At 38.7% G+C, this 27,423-nt stretch overlaps 1 protein-coding gene and 1 long non-coding RNA gene across 2 annotated transcripts in view; both read left to right on the top strand.

Annotated features, from left to right (window-relative positions):
• LOC149841137 (F-box/LRR-repeat protein 15-like) overlaps window positions 1-8,869 on the top strand; it is a 71,740-nt gene extending 62,871 nt beyond the window's left edge. Inside the window, exon 17 of the mRNA XM_090003618.1 lies at window positions 8,508-8,869. Coding sequence (XP_089859744.1) covers window positions 8,508-8,579 — 72 coding nt within the window. The 3' untranslated portion in view covers window positions 8,580-8,869. The remainder of the gene's footprint in view (window positions 1-8,507) is intronic.
• Window positions 8,870-9,169: 300 nt separating this feature from the next.
• On the top strand, window positions 9,170-10,523 carry LOC149841138 (uncharacterized). Its single transcript, XR_016431633.1, has 2 exons — window positions 9,170-9,872; window positions 9,965-10,523. It is a non-coding gene; the product is annotated as an uncharacterized LOC149841138 (long non-coding RNA).
• Window positions 10,524-27,423: the final 16,900 nt, after the last annotated feature.

Here is a 27,423-nt window from a genome sequence, read left to right on the forward strand (position 1 = left end):
AGACCTGACATTGCACATGTAGTTGACACAATAAGCCAATTTGAGCATGCTCCCATCACTGTCCATATGTGAGCAATTTTGCATATTATTAGATATATCAAAACTTCTATTTTTTGAGGACTTTTTTTGTCTGCTTCTTCATCATTAGATGCTGGCTGAAGAGGTCATTGAAATAATTGACACTCAACAACTGATTTTTGTATGTTTTTGGGCGACTCGTTGATTTCATGGAGGTGTAAGAAGCAACATAAAGTTTTGCTTTCTTTAATTGAAGCAGAATACTGTGCCATGGCTATAGCCACTATGGAGGTGGTCTAACCAAGGAGATTGCTGTCGGACATGGGAGTTCAAAGTAAAGGAGCATTAAGATTGTGCTGTGACAATAGAAATTTCATTTATATTGTCAACAACCGGACCTTCCACGAATGTTTCAAACACATCGAGATGGAATGCCACTATGTATGAAAAAAATATGTATATGGCACTATCGATCTTTCCTATGTTACTTCAGAATATCAATTGGCGAATTTATTCACCAAACCTCTGGCTGATCGTAGATTTCACTTTCTCTTAGACAAACTTTTGGTTGTCCAACCGTAAGTCTGAAGGGGAGTGTTAAAAATGTATATATATATATATATATATATATAACTAGAGTTAGGATAATATTAGTTTTTCCTTTTTTTAGTTTTCTTTTTCCTTTCTTTTCGGTTAAGAGTGACGTTGGGGTCCCAACAACTCTATTTAGAGTCGTTGGATCCTCAACAACTCTCTTGAGACCCCTCTTTCATGTGTACAAATATGGGGTAAAACCCGACTATCTTGTATGCTTCTTGCATGGTCTTGATCTATGTCACAGGGATTCGACTAGCAGGGTGCCGCACCCGCATCGACGCGGGTGCGGCACCGGGTGCGGTCAACCCGACCCTGGGTGCGTTGACCGCACCCAGGGTCATTTTGTCCATTTTTTTGGTTTTTTTTAAAAAAGGATTTTTTGCCCTATGAAATGGGCTGCAAAATTAAAAAAAAATTAAAAATGTATATATATATGAGCTAAAAATAGGCAACTCAGAAGGTCAGTTCAGGTCATGAACTATGGCAAGTGTAGCACATCTTTCTTCTATGTTTCATTGTGAATATGACAGCTCAAACTTCCCTATATTATCATTAAGGATTACAGACCAGGGTATACCTGATTTATGCATGGTTCTTGATGCACGCAAAGTGAAGTGCACACAAAGTGAAGTGCCCAAGTTTAACAATTTTTGGAATGATAATGCCAATGAAGCATGTTGGAATACACATGAACAGAGAAAAACTATTGCCATTTGATTTTGACTGATCCTGCAAAGGCTACTGAAATGATTTTATTCTTTGCATTTTAAATGATCCTGCAAAGGGGAATAAACATGAACAGAGAAGAACTATTGCCATTTGATTTTGACTGATCCTGCAAATAGGGGTGGCAATCGGGTCGGGTTGGCGGGTCAGCATACCTCAACACGAACCCGACCCGTTTATTAAACGGGTCGGCTGTGGCAAACACGAACCCGACCCATTTATTAAGTGGGTAACCCGACACGACACGGTTAACCTGTTTAATAAACGGGTTGGTGGGTCGGGTTTGGGTAATCGGGTTGACCCGCCCGCCTAACTTCTCTCCCCAACCAAAACCCTAACCCCTAGGGAGAGCGAAAATGGGGTGGTGCCAGTGATTCTCCATAAGGAAGGGCGATGCGCCGCAGTCCAAGGATGGCAATGGGAATGAAGGGCGGAAAACGGAGAAGCCAACGACGGATGTGGCGGCTGGAGAGCAGGAGGTCCCGGGGATGAATGGCGCCATGGAGGTGTCGAGGCCCGACATCGTTACCGTCTTCGAGTTCAGCTCCGTCGCCGCCTCCGACAACAGGATCACGCTCGCCGGCTACTGCCCCGTCTCCGACGAGCTTGAGGCGTGACAGTGGGAGATCCTGTCTCTGCGGGGTTGAACGCTCTGCAGTTTCGGGTGGTCTTCTGAACGGTCGGTGTCGCTTCAGGGTGGGTTATTGGTTCTGTACTCTTTTGTATGAAGGAAATTTTGAGGGTTTCTAGGCTTTTTCGGTAAGGATTTTGGCCGGAGAGCAGGAGGTCTCGGGGATGAATGGCGCCATGGAGGTGCCGAGGCCCGACGCCGTTACCGTCTTCGAGTTCGGCACAGAGGGAGAGATATATCGATGGCTGCAGAAAACCCACTCAATTTGGGTTTGATGTATTTTCTACTAGATATACACACGTACACTTTTATTAGGTTAAAAAAACACCCTTTACACAAAGTGTGGAATTTACAACCTGCCATTAATGAGCATGTGTTTAAATCAGAGTTACCAGTCAAGGAAGCGGGAGCGGGAAGCAATATGGGAAGCAGGAGCGGGAAGAGGGGCACTTTAAAAAATTTAGGAAGCGGGGAAGCGTGGGACCACTTAGAAGAGAATTATGAACCGTCTCAGAAGTGACCTAGGAAGCGAACCGGAAGCGAGGGGGAAGCGAAAAAAGTGAAAAAATGGGGGAAGCGTGGGGGAAGTGCGATTCCCATAAAAGGAAAACACACTTCCCATAAAAGGGAAGCACACTTCCCAAAAAAGGGGATGCTTCCCCACGCGTTTTGGAAGCGTGACGTTTCGTGCTTTCAAAGCGCGTATCGGGGAAGCATGCTTCTCCATACGCCTAGGCGCTTCCGGTAACTCTGGTTTAAATACAACTAAAACATATTGGGTCCAGTAGTGATAATCTTTTCACCCTCCCTCAAGTTGTACATGGTTTTGAACCATGAACAACTTGCCTTTTAACATCCAAATCTGTCCTTGATAAGTCCTTTTGTAAACAAGGCAACAACTTGATCAACAGTCTGAACGTATTCTGGTTCAATTTCCTTCTCTTCGACCTTCTGTCTTATAAAATGCTAATAAATTTCAATATGCTTGGCACGACTGTGGTAGATGGGATTGAATGACATGTTGATAGCACTTTGATTGTCATACAAGAGAATGTTTTTACAAATCGATTCTCCTACTTCTGCTAATAGGTGTCTGATACATGTCACTTCGGTTGAAGCTGCGACCATTGATCTGTATTCAACTTCTATGCTCGACCTGACAATGGCCTTTTGTTTTCTATTGCTCTAGGAGACAAGATTTAGGCCAATGAAAACACAATATCTTGAGACTGATCTATGCTCATCTGGATCTCCAGCCCAATCTGCATCTGTGTAAGTAAGAAGTTCATGCATGTGATGGTCATGCATACTTTTTCTGTACAGAAGACCATCAACAATAGTTCCCTTCAAATATCGAAGAATGCGTTTAACAACTTCCATATGTCCAATATGTGGTTCATGCATGAACTGAGATACCTGATTGACCAAATAGACAATGTCAGGTCGAGTGAAGGTAAGATACTGAAGCATTCCGACTACCCTACGATATCCTGTAGGGTCCTCATACAAATCTCCATCTTGGGAACTTAGTTTCTGATGAAGTACGCTGGGTGTGCTTAGAGGCTTGCAATCTGTCATCCCTGCCTTGCTAAGAACATCAACAGTATACTTATGTTGAGTAATCGTAGTTTACCAAGATCTTTCATCTTAAATCTATGGTTCAGAAGTTCTTTGACCTGTTCAATATGTTCATTAGAGTTACCGGTAATGATAATGTCATCAAAATATATCAATAACATGGTAACTATATCTTTGCATTTGGATATGAAAAGGGAATGGTCAAGAAGTGACCGACTAAAACCGTATTTTTCTGCTTGAAGAGAGAAACTATCAAACCAAGATCGAGATGCCTGTTTCAGACCATATATAGCTCTCTTTAATTTGCACACATATTCTTTGGAGTTCCCTTCAGCATACCCAGTGGGTTGCTCCATATATACTTTCTCCTTCAAAGTTCCATGGAGAAAAGCATTTTTTACATCCAGTTGAGTAAGAGTCCATTGGTGCTCAATAGCCAATGACAATATAATGCGGATAATACCCATTTTCACGATTGGACTGAAGGTCTCATCATAGTCTTGTCCTGGCTTTTGTGTGAAGCCTTTGGCAACCAGTCGAGCCTTGTATCGCTCGATAGTACCATCCGGCTTACACTTTATCTTATACATCCACTTTAAACCAATCACATTTCGATTGTGTGGTCTGGGAACTATATCCCAAGTGTCACATTCATGAAGAGCCTCCATTTCTTCGTTTATAACTTCAATCCATCTTTTAGAATTTACTACTTGATAAAACGTGGTGGGTTGATCTTCTTTGCCCAAGGCGGTTAAGAAAAGTTGAAAATCCATTATGAAGTTCTCATAACTAACCCACCTATCAATAGGATGCCGAGTCTGGACCTTCTGTGTACAGGTGATTGAATAGAAGCAGAAGGAGAATTCAACTCCTGATTAGGGTTGGGGAAGATCTCCTTCTCACGTCGAGAGTAAACGATGCCTTTATACCTTTCGGGAGCCAATGATGATTCAGAGATCACACTTTCCTGAGTTCTTTGCACAACTGTAGACACGTTTGCCTCATCTCTTTGATTACAGTCTGTAGAGCAAACACCGTCAATACTAGAAAAGAGATCTGAGTTCAGCCAAGGGTGGTAAGTTTCAATTTCAGGAGTGTATACATTATGACTAAAATTGGATTCATCAAACACAACATTTCTGGATATCTTGATGCGTTTGCTCACGGGATCATAGCATCTATATCCTTTGTAATCATCAGCATATCCCACAAATCTGCACTGTAAGGCTTTATCCTGAAACTTGTGTCGCATTGAACTGTTAACATGAGCATAACATACACACCCAAATACACGCGAATTGTGATAATTTGGATGCACACCATGCAAAGAAAAATGAGGTGATTTGTTTTCCAAGATATTCATGGGAATCGATTTATTACATAGACTGTTGTATGAAAGGCCTCTGCCCACAAGATAACAAGAAGATTACTATCATGCATCATGCTCATTGCACTTTCAACAATATGGCGATGCTTCCGTTCAGCAATCCCATTCTTTTTGAGGTGTATGAGGGCAAGACACCTGCCTACTTATTCCATTTGTCTGGAGGAAATTAAGTCATTTGAAGAGAACTCACCCCCTCCATCACATTGGAAACACGTAATATTCTCAAAGAATTTATTTTGAACAAAGGTATGAAAATTCTGAAAAAATTTGAAGGTTTCAGATTTACTTTTCATAAAGAAGATCCATGTATATCGAGAATAGATCAACAAAACTGAGATAATATCTAGTGTCAGGCATAGAAGGAACTGGAGCGGGGCCCCAAACATTAGAACATATAATTTCAAATGGTCTTGAAGCTCTTTTATTAATGGAATGAAATGGGAGAACATGACTCTTACACTGAAGACAACTGAAACATTTTTTATTATCGACACTTAAATTCAAACTTGACTTGGGAATAAGACTGTTTGAAACAAACTTATCAATAAAACAACTACTATAATGACCCAGACGATTATGCCAAAGATTCGGCTCAATATATTCAGAAAGATTAAAACACTCTCAGGAGAAGCTGAAGATGATGATGTGAGCTTCAAGATGGAATCAACAGGTTGAACACGAGAGAAAGGATTCTCTTGAAACACGTACACATTCCCTTGCCGTTTTCCTTCAGCGAACGTTTTCCTCGTGTGAAGGTCCTTAACATGAACAAAAAAAGGGGTAAACTCGACTGAAGCATTAATGTTATCGACAAGTTTAGAGACTGAAACAATATTTTTCTTGATATTAGGAGCATGAATGACATTTGAAAGAGCAAGAGAAGAGTTGGACATAAGAATTACAGAATTTCCAATGTGCGAAATATGGTGATGAGACCCTTCTTCAATGACAATACTATTTCTACCAACATAAGGAGCAATATTTAGGAGCTTACCAACATCATCAGTAACATGGGTGACTGCACCAGAATCAACATACCAAGTATCGTGATCATTCTGTTTGATGTTCAATTCAGCCAAGGCAGATATCAACAACTCCTTGACTTCCCCAGTATTCTTCAATGTATCTGGTCCCTTTCTTGTCTCCAATTGTTTTCCTCGATTTTGTGGGTTATACCAGCTATTTGCTTTGATGTGCCCCCTTTTGTTGCAGAGAAAGCAGGTAGGTATCGTCCTTTGCCTTTGCAGGTTAGGAGACATACTGGGAGTAGGTAAAACTCCACGGCCTCCTTGTCCATTCTTCTCTTGGCCTCCCCTTTCTCGATATTCACACCTGCCACGTCTTCGACCATAAGTAACACCCGTGACAAGGACCTCATGTGTTCCAATGGGATTGTGAATACCTTCGGAGAATCCCTTTAAGGTCATCTCATATTGTAAGAGCTTAGCACGAAGGTCTTCAAAAGTAGGTAAGTCTGAAAAATACAACAAAGAAGTAACCATCATGTGATAATCGAGTCTCAGCCCGCTCAAAGTCTGTTGCACTATATCTTGGTCATTGACCGCACAACCCACGATGGCCAACTGATCTGTGATAGTCTTTATTTTGTTTAAGTACTCCATGACCATCATGGAGTCCTTCCTCAACATTTGAAACTTTATTTTAAAATAAAATTCTAGCCTGAGAAACTTGAGAATATGTCTGAACAAGATGATGCCATAACTCCATAGCTGAGTAGTCATTTGGGATTGCCACAAGCACCTCCTGTGAAAGAGTGGAAGTGATGTAGGCAACCAAATCATGATCTCACTTCATCCAGGATACATACTCTGGATTTCTAACAAATGTAATTGAAGTTTCACCCTCTCCATTCTTGCCTTCTTGTGATAAGAACTCTGGAGGGAGAGGAACAGAGCCATCCAAATGTCCTGAAAGATCTTGACTCCTTATGAATGTGATGATTTGTCTCTTCCAGGTTAAAAAGTTGGAATTGTTCAGTTTCTCAGACACAAGTGGACTGAGAAAGTTGAAAGATAGACTAGAGTGAGAAGAAGAGAATGAGTCCATAGTCAATGGGTGAAAAACAAGAAGGATTAAGAGACCGGAAAGAGAAATCACTTTTAGAGCAAACAAAGTAAACTCAGAACTGGACTGTTTTTTTTACCTGCAGACCCGAGACAGAAAACAGAATATGCAGTGAGAAAGAAAAGAAACTGCACTAAAGGAAATATGGATCAATCAGTAAGAAGGCACGTTAATATGAAAATAACGTGTTTTATCTAATCGTATTTTCTTTCTAAAAGGGAAAATTCCAAAGTTGAGAGGTAGACATAATGATATTAATCAATCAAGGAAGTACAACAAATGTACAGAAGTAGACAAGTCAGATTCAATTCTGACGTTAATTATGAGGAAAGATAAGGGACGGGTTTGACGTGATTTCAAACTTTGAAATCACGCAAACATGAATTCAGATTTGTGGGGTTAGAAAAGAAAAGAATATTTTATGGGTGAAATCAGAAAAAAATATGCTGTATGAAGAAAGGAATAGAGAAAGAGGAAACAAACATGATAAGAAGAAATCGTTGGATTGGGAAGAAAGGAAGAGACAATGAGAATCAAGAGAAAAATACCTTTAGAGAATAGCAAGGAGGCTGGACACAATCTTCAAGGGATCTGTTGCTCTGATACCATGTTAGAAATGGTATCCCACCTTCAACACAAGAGAAAGAGAAGCACAGAGGGAGAGAAATATCGATGGCTGCAGAAAACCCACTCAATTTGGGTTTGCTGTATTCTCTATTAGATATACACACGTACACTTTATTAGGCTACAAAAACACCCTTTACACAAAGTATGAAATTTACAACATGCCATTAATGAGCATGTGTTTAAATACAACTAAAACAGATTGGGTCCAGTCATGATAATCTTTTCAAAAAGATCTTGGTGCATCTTCTACTGGAACTCAACTCTCTTTACTTTCGTTGGTGTAGTTAGAATCAGAGTTATCGGAAGCGCCTAGCCTAGTGGGGAAGCGCGTTTCGGAAGCGCAAAACGTCGTGTTTCTGAAATGCGCTGGGAAGTGCCAAATTTTTTTGGAAGCGTGCTTCCCATTTATAGGAAATGCACTCCCCCCGTACTTTCCCTTTTTTTCCCTTTTTTTTAATTTTAATTTTAATTTTTTTCTCTCTTTTTTCGCTTCCCCTCACTTCCGGTTCGCTTCCTAGGTCGCTTTCGAGACGATTCTTGATTCGCTTTTAAGTCGTTCCACGCTTCCCACTTCCTAAAATTTTGAAAGTGCCTCGTTTCCCGTTTCCACTTCCCGTATCGCTTCCCGCTCCCACTTCTTCGACTGGCAACCATGGTTAGAATTCATTATGGATTATGCATTCATACATTACAATGTTGTGTTATTGTACTTTTAGCATCATTGCATCATTACTGTCCTTAACTGCTTGTCTTGAAATAATGAGATCAAAAGGTTTTTTTTTTCCTGTCTTTACCTTTTTGTGAGATTTTTTCTTAGGAAATTATTTCTCATTTTTCCATTTCCTATTTTCTTGCAGATAACTGGAGTAGGAAATCTTCGAACAGTTTGTCCTAGTCTGAAGCGCCTTTTCAGCAGCTTGTGGGCATGACCCTGCTATTTTTCTACTGATAACAAGGTGTTATTCAAAGATCTATCCTTTCTAGTGCATCACCTCTCGACTGAGTGAAGGTGTATTTCATGCGAAGTAATTTTCAAATGTCCTCTTGTAAATATCATAGTTCCACGGTACCCCTTTTCCTTTTTCTTCTCACCCTTTCTTCTAGATGGGGTTTGGAGTTTGACATATAAGGTTGACCATATCATATATTTTGTTTATCATTTGTATGTTATTTGGGTTCCATGTTAGCTATTTTGAGAATAAAGCTGTAGTTTTAGGAATACCTGAATGTGGCTTGTGCGATGCATTGAGAGAGAGAGAGAGAGAGAGAGAGAGAGAGAGAGAGAGAGAGAGAGAGAGATCATTATGTGCTTTAATGGATGTTAGGTAACTTTGTGTTCTTGGCTTTAACAATCTTTGGAATACCATGGCTACTATTCACATATGTTAATTGAGGACAAGCTTTATACTTAATAATTGTGAGTAGATGCTACTTTTATTTTTATGTGAAATTACCTCAACATGCATGATGACAGCAATTAATATATAACACGTCAAGGGGTCTTTGCAACTGTGTTATATATGAAGACGGATCTATCAAGAGAAATGAGAGGCAGGGAATAATTTGAAGTCTCTAAGGAGTTTCATGGGGCTTTTTTGTCTGACATAGGATGAGGTATTGTTAAGGTTGATGCATCCGGCATTCTTGACTGTTAACGTGCAATCCCCACCTTGAAGAGGGTCTCGGAGAAGGGCTCTCTTCTCATGAAGGACGTACTGCCAGTAGCAAGGTGTTTCAGAGGGCAATGAGAATGGTGCTGGATGGTTAATAAGCACTTTCGAATCAGTAATGAACCATCAGCTTCTGAACGTTCAGAACATCCAGAGGTTGGGGGTGCTTGCAGTGGCAACTTAGATGTGCCTATCACTAAACTTTTGGAGATAGGCATATCTCAGGTGTGGATTCCAGGTTCTGAACAATAACCCTCACCTGATTGCACGAAGGGGGAAGGACTCTTCTCATGAGAGCAAGGTAAGGGGCCTAAATTGGTTTCCTTTAGGAGTTGATCCGAGGAGACCGTGCTGGCTTGATGACAACAGGGTGGATGCGATTTCAATCAAAAAAGGCTTTTGAGTCAGGCGGAATCTCTGGTGAGCACAAGGGACATGGGGTTCGGACTTGCCAAGGCTGGTTGGCCCAGTTGCAGGGACAGGCATGAAGTCGTGGAGGTAGTGAGTTCAACTTGTATCAAGTTTGAGCTGGATGACTGAGGTTGACATAAGGTAATTGCATATAAGCAGTGGGTGATATGGTGATGAGAGGAGCACGATTAGGGAATCGGAAGATCTTTAACTCATCTGTTTGTTGCTCACAGCCAAAATCACATGGTGGCATTTTGTTGTTGTGGAACCCATTTCTTGTGGCAACATGATTTGTTGCGACCACATGAGATGTATTTAGAGATCACGGGATTCTGGTTTGAGTTGGTGCACCAAAAGCAGATTCGGGAAACTCAGGAATGGAGGCCACGATGCGGGAGATGGGGCACTTTAGAATTGCAGTAGCTTCAATTGATCTTCAAAAATGGTTGCTTCATCTGTCACCAGACGGACAAGGCTGCATGCTTGATGATCCGCAGTGCCAAGAAGTACAATGGGAGATGGAATCAATAGCTTGCGGGAGCGGATCAGGTGAGAAAAACATTCATGCCCTGCTCACTTTTGTTCATATTATCCAAAATTTTAAGATTTTGGCTAAGAGATTAAGAAGAGGTTTCCTGGTTTAATGCCAACTAACTGAAATGAAAAGATAGAAACTGAAAAGAAAAACATTCATGCCCTGTTCACTTTTGTTCATATTATCCAAAATTTTAAGATTTTGGCTAAGAGATTAAGAAGAGGTTTCCTAGGTTTCCTGGTTTATTGTCAACCAACCGATATGAAAAGATAGAAACTGAAAAAAAAACAGGTGTTTGATGGCGCACCTGGAGCCCAACCAAAAACCAAAAGTTTGCCCATGGGGAATTTTGTGGCGCCATCAACTCGCGCTCTAAGAAATTGATAATATTTAAATTACTTCTACACGTTATTTGCTTCCAATCTATTTCTAGGCACGATCTAGTGATTGTCATATTGTATATCAGAATATACTCCATTGCCACCGTACATCTCACTTGATGGAGGTTTTCATGGGTCCCACTCTCACATATCTCATGGTTCTCAAGTGAAATGTAGGAAGGGGGGCGGGGGAGAGATTAAATATAACCGGTGAGTGCTTATATACAATATGCTATAACTGCTCCTAATGATCAGACTGAGTACCTAGTAAGCCGGAATCCCAACATGCGACATATTCCCTTGGCGTCAAATGCACCCCCACATAGCCCCAAGGGGTCTGCCGGAGTGGGAGGGGGGCCTTGGCTGCTGACGGGTGGTTAGAGTTTGATTCTCATAGGGATAAGGAGCAAGGGCATTATGTTCCTTACTCCTGCAGAAGCAAGGTGATTCCCTGGGAAGGGGTGCACTACGGGAATACAATATAACGAAAGTGACCGCAAGTATGGCAGACATAGTCAATGCGAATCAGTCTCTAATTTTGAGGATGGCTTTTGAGGGTGTAGAAAGCAATCAAGCACACAAGACACATAATTTACGTGGTTTGATAAAACTGCCTACGTCCATGGGGTGAGTATGAGAGAAATCTTTATTGAAACCAAAAAATATGCGATGTTATAGGGCTCTCAAGAACAAAAAAAAAATACACTAATATGAAGCAAATATGGATTACCTTGACATACAAAGTTTAAACCAAAATTTGCACCACCTTCTTTATCCTCTTTGTTGCAATCTGAATAAGCAACCCTTCACCCTTGTGAACAAGAACCTCTCTTGAAATTCACTTTAAACCCATACAAAACCATCCTCTATACCTTTTTATATAGCGGTATCAAATTAAGCTTTCAAAACAAAGAGGGAAACTCTCAAAGAAGTTTCATTGGTAACATAAGGGAATGACTCTATTTGGGGTTTCCTTAGCAATATACGAGAAGAACTCTAACTGGTCTTATGTCTTATATGGCAAGAAAAAGTCACATCACCCCAATAATCTCTGCCAAAAAAATTCTCTCACCTTCAAAGCTTTCTCTCCTTGAGGCTCCTCGAACCTGAAATATTAACCAAGTTCAAGTAATGCTTACTTATTACCATCTTTTTCTAATGCAACTTTTTCCTTCCTGAATACACACTTGCACCCTATAGCTTTCTTGCCCTTAAATAACTCTACCAAGTCTCAAGTTTTAATTTTATAGAGTGACTTCATCTCTTTTGTTATAGCCATCATCTACTTGTTGCTATTATTTGGGTTGATATCATGATGGATCACCTACACCAACAATTAAAACAAAAAAAATCATATCTTAATAGAGCTTTGTGGGTCATTCTTTCTCTATTTCTTGCCAAGCTATAGGGTTGTCCTTGAACCGTACTAGGTGTTAGAAGAAATCACATCTTTCTTGTTAGTGGATGAGTCTCATCCACCTCTACCTCAACTGTCAATTTTTTTTCACCATTTTTCTGTTACATGTAATCCTTCTTATTTACTTTCACCATATGCTCTTCATCAAACACAACATCCTTACTTATGATGACCTTATGAGAATTAGAATCCCATAAATTATACAAATTTACCCCTTTCTCATATTCGAGAAAGATGCATGGTTTAGACTTAGTATCTAACTTTAAATATTGTCCACTATATACATGAACATAAGTCAGACATCCAAAAACTTTCAAAATAGAATAATCTCTAGAGTATTGCAATTAATTCCTTTAGATGTTGATCTATTGATAATAAAGCAAGCCATGTTAACCTTTGCCCAAAATCTTTTCTTCAATCATGCACTTGGTGTGGTAAAGTGGTGAGTGATTCTCTCGTTTCTACAAAACTCCACTATTTCATTAGACTTTTACTTTCTTCTATTATTTGACCTCAAGTATTTTATCCTTTTTCTTGTCTGTGTCTCTAACCCTGCCTTTCACTACTTGAATTTTAAGAATGTCTATGCTTTATTTTTCATAAAGTATACCCAAACTTTCTTTGAGCAGTAATCTATAAAGGTAATGAAATATGCAAACCCACCATTAGATTTAATCGGTGCAGGCCCCTATACATATGTATGCACATAGTCTAAGATGCTACAGGTACAATTTACAGTTTTGAAAGCCATCATGCAATACTTTTTCAATACACAATATTTTGCAAAAATCTAGTTTGCATGACTTAACACCATTCAACAAATTTTTTTTTATGAAGTTCCATTATACTTCTTTCACTCATATGCCTTAGCCACATATGCCAAAGAGTGGTCTGATCTGCAATAACCTCTTCATTGATGGTCATAACTACTCAACCTCTATAAGTTTCTTCTCAACTGGCTTTTTATGACTGCCAAAACTCTTTTAGTTACCTTAAGAATTTCATCTATTGCTACAAATATGCAACCACTTACATTTAAAGCACCCAAAGAGATTAAACTTTTCTTACGTTCAAATACATATATTTCATTAGTCAAGGTTCTTATCACCCTATTAAACATCTTGATTTTTACTCTTCTTATTTATGTATTCTTACACATAACATCTTTAGACATAAGAACAAAATCGCCATCATAATCTGGATAGCTATCAAACCAATCTATGCAGGCACATATAGTATGAGTGTTTAGAATCCAAAATCCATTGCAAAAATTGAAAGAAGATATGCACCATCATCTTTTTTATGTCAGCTGCCAAACTTGCATGTTCTGAGCTCTTGCCCCTTTTCTCTTTCGTCTTGATGTCCTCTTTGCACTTCCTACAGTCCGTCTTAAAGTGTCATTCTTTCTTGTAGTAATAGCAATTAAGAGTGCTCTTTGCTCTCGACTTTGAACAATTCTTATTTTCAGGACCCTGTAACTTTAATCTACCTCTTTTTGAACCCAAATCACTTCTTGTCAGAAGCCTTTCTCCTTATTGTTGATTGGTGTATCTCATTCGATAAAAGAGTCACAATAACCTTATCCAACTTAAGAGTCGCCTTCCCGAATAAGAGAGTGGTTACCAGGTGATCTTAAGAAAGAGGAAAAGAGGCCAAAAGTAACAAAACTCGGTCTTCTTCTTTAATTTTTACTTCAAGACTCAACAACTGAGTCAAGATCCTATTAAAGATATTCAAGTGATCCTGCAAATTTGAGTCTTATACCATCTGAAGAGCTTGCAATGAAAAACAAACTAATGTTAGCAAGAAGAATAATGATATCGATTTTAACAATATTTTGAAACACCATGGTTTAAAAAATAGATAGCCATCACAGATAAATATAATTATAAGCATTTATAATAATAACACTGGCCAAATATACAAATGAGTGATACAATACACTCACAAAATCAGAGATCATACAACCATTAGTTAGAGCCAAACTATATGCTGACAATCTAATCTCACCAAACAAATTGAGGTGCAGATAATTCACCTCAACAAACATCTTAGATTTAACAAAAACAATATGCATGGATCCAAAGGCCAATCAACTATCAATCAGATCTAAGGCAAGTGACAACACATCACTCATAACCCTTGAAAATCTAGACTGATAAGATGATATGATGTACACATATAACTCACCTCAATGGCTAAGCTCGATCCAATAACAACAAAACCAAAAAAGGGACGATGCATCATATAAAATTCTATGATGGACAAATCAAATACCATAAAGACGATACAAGTACATGAAAATCAATTTCCAAATAAGTGAATTCATAAAAAAAATTGATTTGAAAAATAAAGTTTCAAATCAAAACCAAAGATGGAATATAATATAATCATATGCAAACAAGATGTCAATTGATAATTATTCATAAACCTTGTGTAAGTAACAATCAAGATCACTTTAATAACAATGAGCATGACCAATATAAGCAAGCTACATAGAGAAATATCTCAATCTATATTAAAAACCAAGAGCCATTATGAGACAACAATAACATTAAAAGGGGTCAAAACATATATAGATATTCTCAAGGAACCATATGAAAAACTAAGGGTATACCCAAGTACAACTAATCATGGATACTCACAAAGAAATTAAAATTCATGTATATGCAATAATCTAATAACTTGAAAGACACATATCTTATACATAAGCTATGAAGGATCACAAAAGATATCAATAGGAACACCATGATTTCACATAAGATACTAACATACCCATAATATACTTTGAATTATCATGCCGATAGAGCAATAGCTTACTTAAGAAGAGATATTAAGAAAAAGTTTTAATTTTAATTCAATTTAAGAATATGTCTAATTATTTAACCCAAAATATAAAAAATAATTTTAAAATAACACATAATCATGAAGACATGTCTCCGACTCATAAATATGAGGATAATATGCCGATAGAGCAATCTTATGAGAGCATACAAAACATCCATGGCATGACTAAACTTAAAATCATGATGACTCAAGATATTAAAACATACACGAATTTAGAAATTCTTACGGCACACCACATGGAATTCAAAGAACATGCTTTGACATGTGCATAAAGTCACAAATAATCATAATGGTGCTAGGAAACCCAAAATAATTGCATATACTTTGAATAAACAAATACCCAAGAGCATAAAATTATATATTTTTGTATTAAAAATAATAATAACATGGAGAACTTACCATAAAGAGCTCAAGAATAGACACTATTTATGAGTTAAAGAGTCATTAAAATAATATTTCACTAAAAGATATTTCACAAAACTCTAATTCTAATTGATTTAAAACACATATTTTACATACCCAAGAAATAACTATAATATTTTGAACAAATTTTGAGAAATATATATTAAATATCTTTTAAAGATTAAATAAGAGATACATACCAAAATACGAGAGCCTTGAGTCTAAGTCATATATCAATTCAAAAATTTCTTTCGAAACTCGAACTCGAACAAGACACCAAGATCAAGAATCCCTCACTCTGATGCATGTCATGAAATATATAAAAAAACAAAACAAGAGTCTCAAAAGGCTCACAAAAGCAAGATTAAAAATAAATACATTTTATTCATAAGATACTCACAAAATGGGTTAGAATGCTTTAAAAGAATATTACAATTACAAAGAGGAATTCTCCTATTTATAAGCACAAAAGAGAGGATATGGGAGGCAGTCCACTTAGTTGTTGGACTGCCCCAATAGTCCTTTGATTGATAAATAAAAAAATAATAAACATAAAAATAAATACATGTATATGTATATTGTATATATACATATTATATGTATATACATTTTAACAAGAAAAATAAGAAGAGTTGGGGAAGGGAGAGAGACAAAGAGAAGAAGAGGCGGAGGAAGGGGGAGAAAAGAATAAGAAGAGGTAGAGGAAAGGGAGAGAGAAAGAGAGACATAGACAAAGAGAAAATAAGAAGAGGTGGATGAAGGGAAGGGAAGAGAAGAGAAGAAGAAGAGGCAGAGGAAGGGGGAGAGAAAAAGAAGAAGAGAAGGAGGAAGGGGGTGAGAAGAAGAAGACCAAGAAGAGGTAGAGGAAGGGGGAGAGAAGAAGAGGCAGAGGTGTACCTAGGGCGGCGGGCAAGGACAATGGCAGGGGGCACAGGGCAAGAGTGCTTGAGCTTGTGAGTGCTTTGCTCTGATTCTAGTTTGAGGGCGTGAGAAGTGTGCACACATGATACAATGAAAGAACAAGAAAATAATTAAGCACACAAGACACTGAATTTACGTGGTTCGACAAAATTGCCTACATCCATAGGAAAAGTACAAGAGAATTCTTTATTGAAACCGGTACATATGCGATGTTATATGACTTTCAAGAACAAGAAGAAATACACTAATATGCAACCAATATATATTACCTTAACCCTACAAGTTGAAACCGAAATATGCAACACCTTTTTCTCTTCCCTTGTTGCTATCTGGACAAACAACCCTTCACCATTGTGAACAAGAATCCTCAAAGAACCTCTATTGAAATTCACTTTGAAACCACCTTCAATACCTATTTTTATAGAGGTCTCACACTAAGTTTTCAAAACAAAAAAGGAAACTCTCAATGAGGTTTCCTTCCTAATATAGGACACTATTTGGGGTTTTCTTAATAATATAAGAGAGAGACTCTAAGTGATCTCATGTCTTATGTGGCAAGACAAAGCCACATCACCCCAACAGTTTCCCTATTCTCCATGAAAAAAATGCAGCCCAACTTGCCATAGACATCGTTAACAAGACATCTTCAGTTGAGCATACTAGTGATCTTAAAAATATCTAAAATTAAGTAATTTTCTTCTAAAAAATGCTAAACAAAAAAAAAAGCTAGCTTCTAAAAATGATGCAAGATGGATCCATAACACCATGAATCTAGAGGAGGTGGTCCAAAGTCCGAATGCAGATCTAAATTGCCAGGATGATTCAGGTTACGAATTAAAATTCATTGTGGACTTAAAGCCTATTGAGAGGGTGCTACTGCGTGCAAGTAGTTAATAGGTCAGTGAAAGGAATGATGAAGTAGACGTATAGTCCACCGCCATAGTGTAGATCTAATTGGGTTATGTTCATGAGATTTATACAACTATTTCAGACACATTATCTAGTTTTGGCTAGAAGTACCTTAAAGAGGAGGCAGTGTAGGTGTTTAGTTCATTGGAATTCGAGAAACTGTGGTTTTTGTTCCTTTGCTTGTTAATTGAATTTTCATTTTTCAGTTACATAATTCATAGTTCTTGGTAGTATATCTATGTTTTGGTATCAATTGTTAAGGAGTTTAAAAGTGAATTTCTTGACCACTACATCAGATTTGGTACTAGAGCATAGGTTGATTTTCTTCTAGATCATCACACTGTCACAAAGTTCGAAGGAGGATCCATAGAAGAGCATGACTGTCGTGTAAATAAAAACATTATAATGATTTAAAGGGAGATATACGTGACATGCAAGACATTCAAATGATTGACCGCTCTCTTTTTGAATATGATCAAGTGAATGGTTAAAAGCATGAAGAGTTTGATCGCTAGTTTACAAATCAAAATCAAGTATCCAAAAGAAAAACCACGATCATGGTTGAATTGGAAGTCAAAGAAAGCTTGAAGGGCATGACTGTTGATTCGGATCGTAAACACGATCCTCTCATTGGCCTAGAGTTAGCCTTGACAAGCCTTAGGCTATCTCCTTTCAGGCTCACGATCAGGTGAACGACATGCCTATTCACCTCCTTTGAACAAGAAAAAAACTCCATAACTCCTGTACAAGACAGAGGAGGTGAACAGAAAGAGCAACAAGCCCTCGTCCCCTACGTCGACTCTGACTTTAGATATCTAGTTGTTTGGGTAGGAAGGAAGAAAAGACCAACCTTCTTAGATATATCTTTTCTTTATCCTTTAGGTTAACAAAGAATATTTTATACTTGTGCTTACCCTTTTTCAAATGGTATTGAATAGTGTGCTACTGCTTTTTAAAAGGGTAAGGATTTGTGAGCTTACCTTTTTTAAAAAGGTATTGTATTGGTGAGATAGTATGGGTGACGTCTCTTAGTATCTCACTTTGGTGCGAGAATTGAATGGCACCTACTTCCTATTGAGTTTAATTAGTACAGCTTGCTCGCTTTTGCTCACTCACTCCATCGGTAGCTTTACTTCCTCAATTGTAACTTTCTTTTTTGGTCGATTTGCTCCCTCTTTTTAGTTCAGAAAATAACATAATAAAAAAACTTGAATCCCTCGCTCTTTTGCTTGCTCGATCGCTTTGCTCCTTTGTGGCGAGTCAATTATATAACTAAAAAAACTATGGAAACAAAGAACTCAACAACAAAATGATATCAAAGCGATCATTTTCTCTACAATTTGAATTATCCTAGATAATCACTAAACCTGCATGTTATGCCAAAGCTGAGTGATAGTGCCAATGTTATACAACTACCCAACCTACCAATCGTTTTCTTGAACAAGGAGCATCGTGAGAACGAGGGTGCCTATAGGAAAGACTGTAGCTATGAGGCCATGGGCACTTATACAAAACGAGACTACAGTGATTTGGAAACTAGGAGAGGCTAGCTCCTTGGGAAGTACCTTCCCATGAGACTAAACCTTTAGGGGGGTGGTGTCCCCACGGTGTCTTATGCTTTATGAATCGAGAAGCACGACCGACATGGCTCCATACTTTGTCATGAAGATTTTTTGGGGATTTTTTGTTCTTTTTCAAAGGATCAAAATTAAAAAGGGTATTTTTCTTGTTTTCAGGAGCTTCCCTAGTATGAACCTCCCTCTAGAACTCAAATTTTTTTTTTTGCGCTTCAGCTCCACTGCTCTCACTTCAGCTTGCACCGGCACTCGTGGGGCGGTAGTATTTCTGTTTGCAGGAGTGCCACATTTTTAGGGGAAAACATGTTTCCCTCTCTATGACATTCCCTTCATTTAGCAGCATAGTAAGCAACAACCAAACTAGCCAAGCTGTCGAGTTGGTAAATAGCAGAGTTAGCCAAGCAGTTGAGCGACAGATGAAAGGATTTAAACCCTACCGTCTGGAGTATCCATTAACCGTGTTGCTTCGGATCGTAAACTCGATCATCTCGCTTGCCTAGAGCTAGCCTACGACAAACCTTCAGCTATCTCCTTTTCGGCTCATGATCGGATGAATGACATGCTTGTTCACAGCTACAAGAAAACATGCATTTACTGGCATTATTTTGCATAACACCAATGAAAATATGTGATACTGGCGACCGCGTATAATCAATTTTTTTTAGTTCAGAGTCGAGCTCGGTTCAAAACCCAATCGAGCTCGGCTCATCTCAATCAAGCCGAGCCCAGCTAGGTTCATTTCCTAATAGAGCCAACACGGTTCATTTCCTAACTGAGCCAGCTCAGTTTAGAGATCGGCTCAAGCCAAGCAGAGGCGAGCCCAGCCCAGCTCAGCTCAACCCAACCCAACCGAGCTCAGCTTGGTTCTACCTGACCGAGCCCAGCTCAGTTTGGGTTCGGCTCTAGTGTTGCAGACCCTACTGAACTCACACCAAGGCAAGAGGGAAATTCAGGTAGCGCATGACATAGCGAACAGGGCAGACAGTTAAGCAAGGGACAATTGGACAGAATGGCTAGTTCAGGACAGTGGACAGCAAAGGCTGGGACATAATTGAATACAGCAAGGCAATCAGCTGAAGATGGTTCGGATATGGGGCAGCTTGAACAGCAAATGACAGGTTAGGCAGCGTGGTTTTATCAGGATTCTTAAGGTCGTCACCCACCGGTTTTGACTCTTGGAATTCTATATTCGTACAGCCCTAAGTAGATGAATCAAGACCAGATCAGAACTTCAATCCGCAATCAGCCAATTGAAAAGAGCTTCCGACGCTATTAAGAACTTTAATAAGTTCTTGATCGTCGATACAACAATTTCAGCTAAGTGCAATCAATCGAGCATATTTGAGGATTTAATTCTTTACTTCTGCAGTTCATATCCTAATTCTGCAGATCTGGAGCAAGTTGATCTACAATCACTGTTGGAAGGATCTTAACCGAGTAATGCGGCAGCTGGAGCAAACGGACAGTGAACCTGTGCAAGCTTCCAGTGTATATGAGCTCTCTTGCTCACTGCACTGCTAAAACTAATCCAGCTAAGTGCATAGACATCTCGATTCCTTATATTTTGGAATAGTTTCTATCCTTAAGAGTGATTTACAAAGATTCAACGCTTCGGCTGGAAATGATCTTAATTAGTACACTAGCGCAGTAGGAGTGTCTTCTGCGCCTGTGCGCACCTGAGATCCTTTGCACACCTGCGCGTGCGCCGCATACACTGTGATGCCTGCGTGTGCTATCTACACTGCGCCTGTGAGCGCCGAACCACTCGACACCTGCGTGCGTTTCGTAAGCTGCGCCTGCGTGCGCTGAGTACTAATTGAGCACCTGCGAGTGTTCTAAGAGACTATTGCCTGTGTGCACTGATTAGTAAAGCATAGGCGGTGATCGGTCCGCAGCTCAACACTAGTGCCGCCCGTAGCTGCCACCTCCGTCGAAAAAATTAAATTTTTTTTTCTCATACATGAGGTCCATGATCTATGGCTCATACATGAGACAAAGCCTTCACATCTATGAAGTCTATGAGTGACAAGCAAATAAGCAATATATTGGGATTAAATATTACTCCTAACTATCTAAAAAAATAAAACCAACATATATATATATATGGGTCTGCCCTTCACACCAGATAAAAAATCAGACTCCCATATAAAATGGTAACCTAAAAATACTTTAGATTCCTGCGAAGGCCAACATAAACTCTACTATACTGTTAACAATGTACATTTTAGATGGGACCACATTAATCCAACCATACTGTGAAATTAATACAAGAGTTAAAACTTACTTACCAACAAACCATCTTACCAAGGAATGCACGTCAGAAGCCGTGGTTAATCAAGAAGATAATGTTTTGGTACTTTATTCACAAATATCTGGGCATCAATCCATTTGTAATGCCTACGATATTCAGGATTTTTTTGCAGAAATAAGCCCAATCTGGCAAAATGAAATGACTGATAGAAGATTTGTGAATCTACAATGAAAACCATTCTATGATTTAAAAGGACATATATAAAAATCATGTGTCCTTTGTCCTTTTCAATTACATCACATGCAATTATCGATCCTCTTTTTTTTTGTTCCCTTAAAGAGACGCTGCATCTCATCCTTTCTTGAGAAGACAATACATGTACATGGAAATAAGACAGTCATTTGGAAGTAAAATGATTGAAGTCGATATTAGTGAGTGCAATCTAATGCATTGATAATCCCTCTTGATAGAATCTTTTAATATGACATGCCTAAAATGATAAAATCCATGATTGCTTTCTCACAAATAAATGCAACTTCACTGGTTTGAGTAAAATAGCTGGAGTGGCTGGAACTGCACAACTTAACCGAGTGATCTTGGATTTGTTGGGGGTGTTTCACCGCCGGTCCGGAGTCGCCGGCGCCTCAGCCACCAGCCAGTCGGAGCCCCTGCAAAATCAAACACACAGAATGCGTACCTGAGGCGGCCATTGCCGGAGGGTGAAGGATGTTGCCAGAGAGGGGTTTCCTTCAACTCAGCCGGTTTGCAGCCACCACAAGCGCATGCCTCCGAATGCCACCGCTGAATCGACCCTTTTTCTTCTTTCATTGTGTTTTTCACTGTATACACAGATTTGTTTTTCCACACTATTTAGGGTTGCTCATGATACCCTATTTTATAATCACCGAATGAGAACGATTAAGCAACCATTCCCCTTTTATTCGGTGATGGGTTTAACGGAAGGAGCATCTTCAGAGAAGGAGCGTTACCCACATCGTGGGTAACCACCACCAACGTGGTGGTTTATCCCAACATTCTCCCACTTGTTCTGAAGATAAACCCTTTAACCAGAAAACCTTATGGGAATAACTTGATGAATAAAATGACCTTTTTATTCTATTCTATAGGTCCTTAGTTGAATCTCTAATCCTTATGAGATTAACAACAACCATAATGGGAATCAAAAGACTAAAAGTGATCGCTTTATTTATGTGCATATGTCAAAACGAGTTTAACAATTCCATCCTCATTACATGTTCGGAATATAATCCTGATGCTAGCCCTTTTGTAAGAGGATCATAGATCATCTCTTTGGTACCAATATTAACAATATGCACCAAATGATTCTCTGTCCTTTCTTTAACAACAGAATACTTTAATTCCATATGCTTATATGATGTAATACTTTTGTTATTGTTCGAAAAGGACACCACAACTTCATTATCACAGTAGACCTTCAGTGGCTTTCCAATGGAATCAACCACTTTTAACTGTGATATGAAGTTCTTTAACCATATAGCCTGCGAAGTAGTTTCGTATAATGCTATGAATTCTACCTCCATGGTGTGGGCAACAGTGGTCGTCTGCTTTCCACTCCTTTAAGAGATCGTGCTCCCAGCAAGTAGGAAGATATACCTGACAGTAGACTTTCAGTGATCAACTTTATGATATGTCAACATATAGTCTTTTGTCCCTTGCAAGTACCGCAAGACTTTCTTGGCAGCCTTCCAATGAGGTAAACCTGGGTTAGACTAAAATCTGCCAAATACCCCTACTGCAAAAGAAATATCTGGTTGAGAACATGTCTGTACGTACTGCAAGCTGCCAACAACTGATGCATATAGATAAACACTCATCTGTGCTTTGTCAATATCGTTCTGTGGACAATCCTTTAGGCTCAGCTTATCACTTTTTGATATGGGTGTTGAACTAGGAAAACAATTCTCCATTTCATATCGCTTTAACACCTTATCTATATAAGATATCTGGAAGAAGCCTAGAACACCTTTTGCTCTGTCTCGACAGATCTCAATGCCAAGAACATAAGTAGCCTCACCCATATCTTTCATATCAAAATGTGATCCAAGAAATTGTTTTGTCTCTGAAAGCAACTTTATATCGTTGGTTGCAAGTAAGATGTCATTCACATACAACATCAATATAATGAACTTACTCTCACTTTCCTTAAGGTATATACATTGATCAATAATGTTTTCTGTAAACCCGAAAGTCACAATGACTTGGGAAAATTTAATATACTGCTGTCGGGAGGCCTGTTTAAGTCCATATATTGATTTGTTAAGCTTGCAAACCAAACGATCATTTTCAAAGAAACCAAGAGGTTGTTCCATGTATACCTCTTCATTCAGATCCCCGTTGAGGAACGCTGTTTTCACATCCATCTGATGTAGCTCTAAGTCATAATGAGCTACAAAGTCAAAATTATCCTCATTGACTCCTTAGTTGAGACATGAGAAAATGTCTCATTATAGTCAATGCCCTCCATCTAGGTGAATCCTTTAGCAACCAATCTTGTTTTATGTCTCTCTATGTTACCTTTGGAGTATTTTTTGGTCTTAAAGACCCATTTATACCCCCACGGGCTTTACTCTATTAGGTAACGTGACAAGATCCCACACTTGTTTTTTAGCCATAGAGTCTAACTCTTCTTTCATGACTTCTATCTAGTGCAAAGATTGTTTGCTTTCAACAACTTCCATAAAAGTCAACGGGTCATCATCCATATCTATGAAATCATCAGGCTTCTGAAGGTACACCACATAATCATGATATATGGCAGATCTCTTAATCCTTGTAGATTTCCAAACATGTCGTTCTTCAGGCTCAGATTGAACCTGATCATCCTGTTTGTGCTCTTCCGCATTGTCCACAATAGATTCACTTTGAATTTGTGCATTAACATTCGAATGATCAACCACACTATCATTAGGAATAACAATGTGGTATCTTTCGATGTTTTCCTTAACAGGTGATGAAACTGGATCATGTACTTCCTAAAAACCAAGGCTTTGAAGTGCACTCAATCCTACTGAACCATCTTCTAGGAATTTTGCCTTATCCGTTTCAACAATTTGTAGTGAGTGAGATGAGCAATAAAACCTGTATCCTTTTGATCTTTCTGGATAATCAATGAAATATCCACTGTTTGTTCTTGGATTAAAGGCTTTAATGTGGGGGTTATACAGTTTAGCCTCTGCAGGATATCCCCATATGTGCATATAAGACAATGATGGTTTTCTACCTGTCCACAACTCATAAGGAGTTTTAGGCACAAATTTCGTAGGAACCTTATTCAAAATATGCACAACAGTTCTCAAGGCTTCACCCCACAACTTTATGAGAAGTGTTAAATAATTCAACATAGCTCTGACCATTTCTTTAAGCATACGATTTCTTCTTTTAGCTACACCATTCTGATAGGCACTATCAGACATTGTATATTGAAACACAATGCATTTCTCTTTGAGAAATCGCGCTAATGGTCCTTTCCTTTACCCCATCTTAGTAAATCTACCATAATACTCGCCACCTCTATCAGACCTGACTATCTTAATAACCTTATCGGTTTGTTTCTCTACTTCTTTCTTAAATTTTTTAAACATCTGAAAAACATCAGATTTTTCAAGGATCAAGTAGAGATACATATATCGAGAATAATCATTAATAAAGGTGACAAAATATTTTTCGCCTGTGTAACAAGGAGAAAACGGTCCACATACATCCGTATGGACTATCTCCAATATCTCACTACTGCGTTTGACACCTTCTTTATATGTCTTTGTATGCTTAGCCTTTATGCAATCAACACATGGGTCATTGTCGGTAAAATCTAGAGATTTCAAGATCCCTTCATTTACGAGTATCTTTATTCTCTTTTCAGAGATATGACCCAACCTTCGATGCCAAAGCATGTAAGATTTATCATTTGTCAAGCTACGTTTATTTTCAACCAATGCGTATTCAGAAGTGAGAGACTCCTAAGTTTGGATCTTCATATTCAATCTATATAAACCATCATAAACTGATGCAGAACCAATTTCAATTGAATTTCTAAAATGAACAATTTAGAATTTTCAAACTTAAAACAATATCCAAATTTATCTGACTTTGAAATTGAAATTAAGTTTCTACTATATGATGGAATATAAAAGACATCATGAAGATCTAAAACTACGCTTGTATCCAGAGTAATCCGGCAGGTTCCAACACCCTTCACATGTGAACGTATTTTGTTTTCCGAATATATGCTCTTCTCATGCATTGTTGGTTCCCTTCTGCTCAGGAACAATTGTAGACAGTTGAAAATATGAACAGTAGCACCCGAATCAATCCACTAGCTATTTTCAAAAATTTGTAATAAATTACATTCATGAGAATCAAATGACAAATTACCTCTCTTTTCCAACCACTTCTTGTGCTTTATGCAATCTGCCTTCCTGTATCCATTCTTTTTACAAAAGAAGCACCTTATGGGTGTAGAGTCAGATTGTTTGTCTCTGAATGACTTATCCCCAATTGGTTTCTTCCTAGCATTTCTCTTAAATGCATTCGTCTTTGGTCCTACCTTGGATGTATGAGAAGCCATAAATGTACTCTGCACCTTCTCTCCTTTCAACCTCTCTTTTTCTTCAACACACTTGGATATAAGTTCATTGAACGTCCATTCATCATTATGTGTGTTGTAAGAGATTTTGAAAGGTCCGTATTCCAAAGGTAAGGATGTTAGAACTAAATGCACTAGGAAAGAATCAAAGATGGTGAGCTTCATTTCATTTAGCTAAGACGCTATGTTCATCATCTCCAAAATGTTCTGGCGAATGTTTCTCCCTCCAGAATATTTCATAGATATGAGCTTAGACGTAAGGGTACTGGCTCTGCTCTTGTTTGAACTCACAAATTGTGCCTCAATGGCACTCAAAAATTCTCTCATTGTTCTGCATTGTAGGATAGCACTACGAATATTCTTAGCTACTTTAGATTGCAAAAGCAACAAGCTAAGCCTATTCGAGCGCTTTCACTTCTCAAAAGCAATCTTTTGATCAACAATGCTCTGATCAATGAGGGCAGCGGGTTCATCTATCTTTAGGGCCAGATCTAAATCCATATACCCTAATGTAAAAAGAACAGTTTCTTTCCAATCACTAAAGTTAGATCAATCAAGAAAAGGTATAGAGCTTGAGTCATCTAAAATCACAGAACTAGAAACTGCATGACAAAAGACACGTATCAAGAAGCATTCGTACGAGACTAAAACTTTAATGAAAAAAGCAAAAGAATAAAGGCCCTTGATATGCTTATTTCCAGGCGAGTGAAGGGGGTCATCGGAGTCCTACTTTGGTAAGAGTTCCGACACGCGAAACAACTTCACCTACCGACCATATTCGGTAAAACTAAGGTTCTTGTGAACTTAGACCATCAACACAAGGTACCTTTGGATACACATGTGTGATGTATCTCGACACATTTACCTTATTTTACCCTACTTAAATTCCAAACACGATAAAACTACCTTTGGGTCATTTTATCATTTCATGAAAATAAATACAACAGTAATATTGGCTAAAACCGTATGATAGTACAAAATTCTTTGATGACATACGTGTTTTCAGTTACTTTGGTGACATGAAAACACTAAGTCATCTAACTATCCTTAATGCCAATATGAAAAAACAATATCTTGAAATGGTCCGTAAACCGAATGGAACAATCATATGACCTTCGAAATGGTTCGAAAACTGAATGAACTTTTCATATGTATCACGAACCGGTCTTAAAGCACTCTGAAACAGCCCCAAACCGGTCATCCAAGGGTCTGAACCGGTTTTGAACCTTATGAACCGATGTCAAGTATGAACAAAAGTTCATAAAAACCCTATAATCGTATGCCAAAATCCTTGTATTCTCTTATGTTTAAGAAAACAAGGTCTTAGCATCTCGAAATTGGTGAGAAACTGGAAGAAACTGGTTTAAAACGGATCTGAACCGGTCCTCAAAGAGGGCCGAATCAGTCTCTGATCCGGTTCAGGCCAAATAGTGTCTGGACCCTACTGGATCCGGGTCGGATCTGACTTGTAACTGGATCCAGGTCGAACCCGATATTACTGGATCTGGGTCAGACCCGGTAACAACTGCATCTGGGTCAGACCCGGTACTTACCGGATCCAGGTCAAACCCGGTTATAACCAGATCTGTGTCTGCCCCGGTACTTACCGGATCTGGGTCAGGCCCGGTTAGGACTGGATCCAGGTCAAAACCCAGAGTTTTCTGGATCCGGGCCAGACCCGGTTTATAACCGGATCCGGGTCGAACCTGGGGTTACTAGATCCGGGCTGGATCCGTGTCCGACCCAGTACCGGACCCGATAAAAAATCAGATCTGAAAGAGCAGAAAAACCCTGATTTTTCTCAAAAGAGGGGTTTTTCCCATCTTCCA

This window comes from Nuphar pumila, chromosome 4, assembly GCF_984573655.1.
Source record: "Nuphar pumila chromosome 4, dmNupPumi1.hap1.1, whole genome shotgun sequence".
Taxonomy (NCBI): Eukaryota; Viridiplantae; Streptophyta; class Magnoliopsida; order Nymphaeales; family Nymphaeaceae; genus Nuphar; species Nuphar pumila.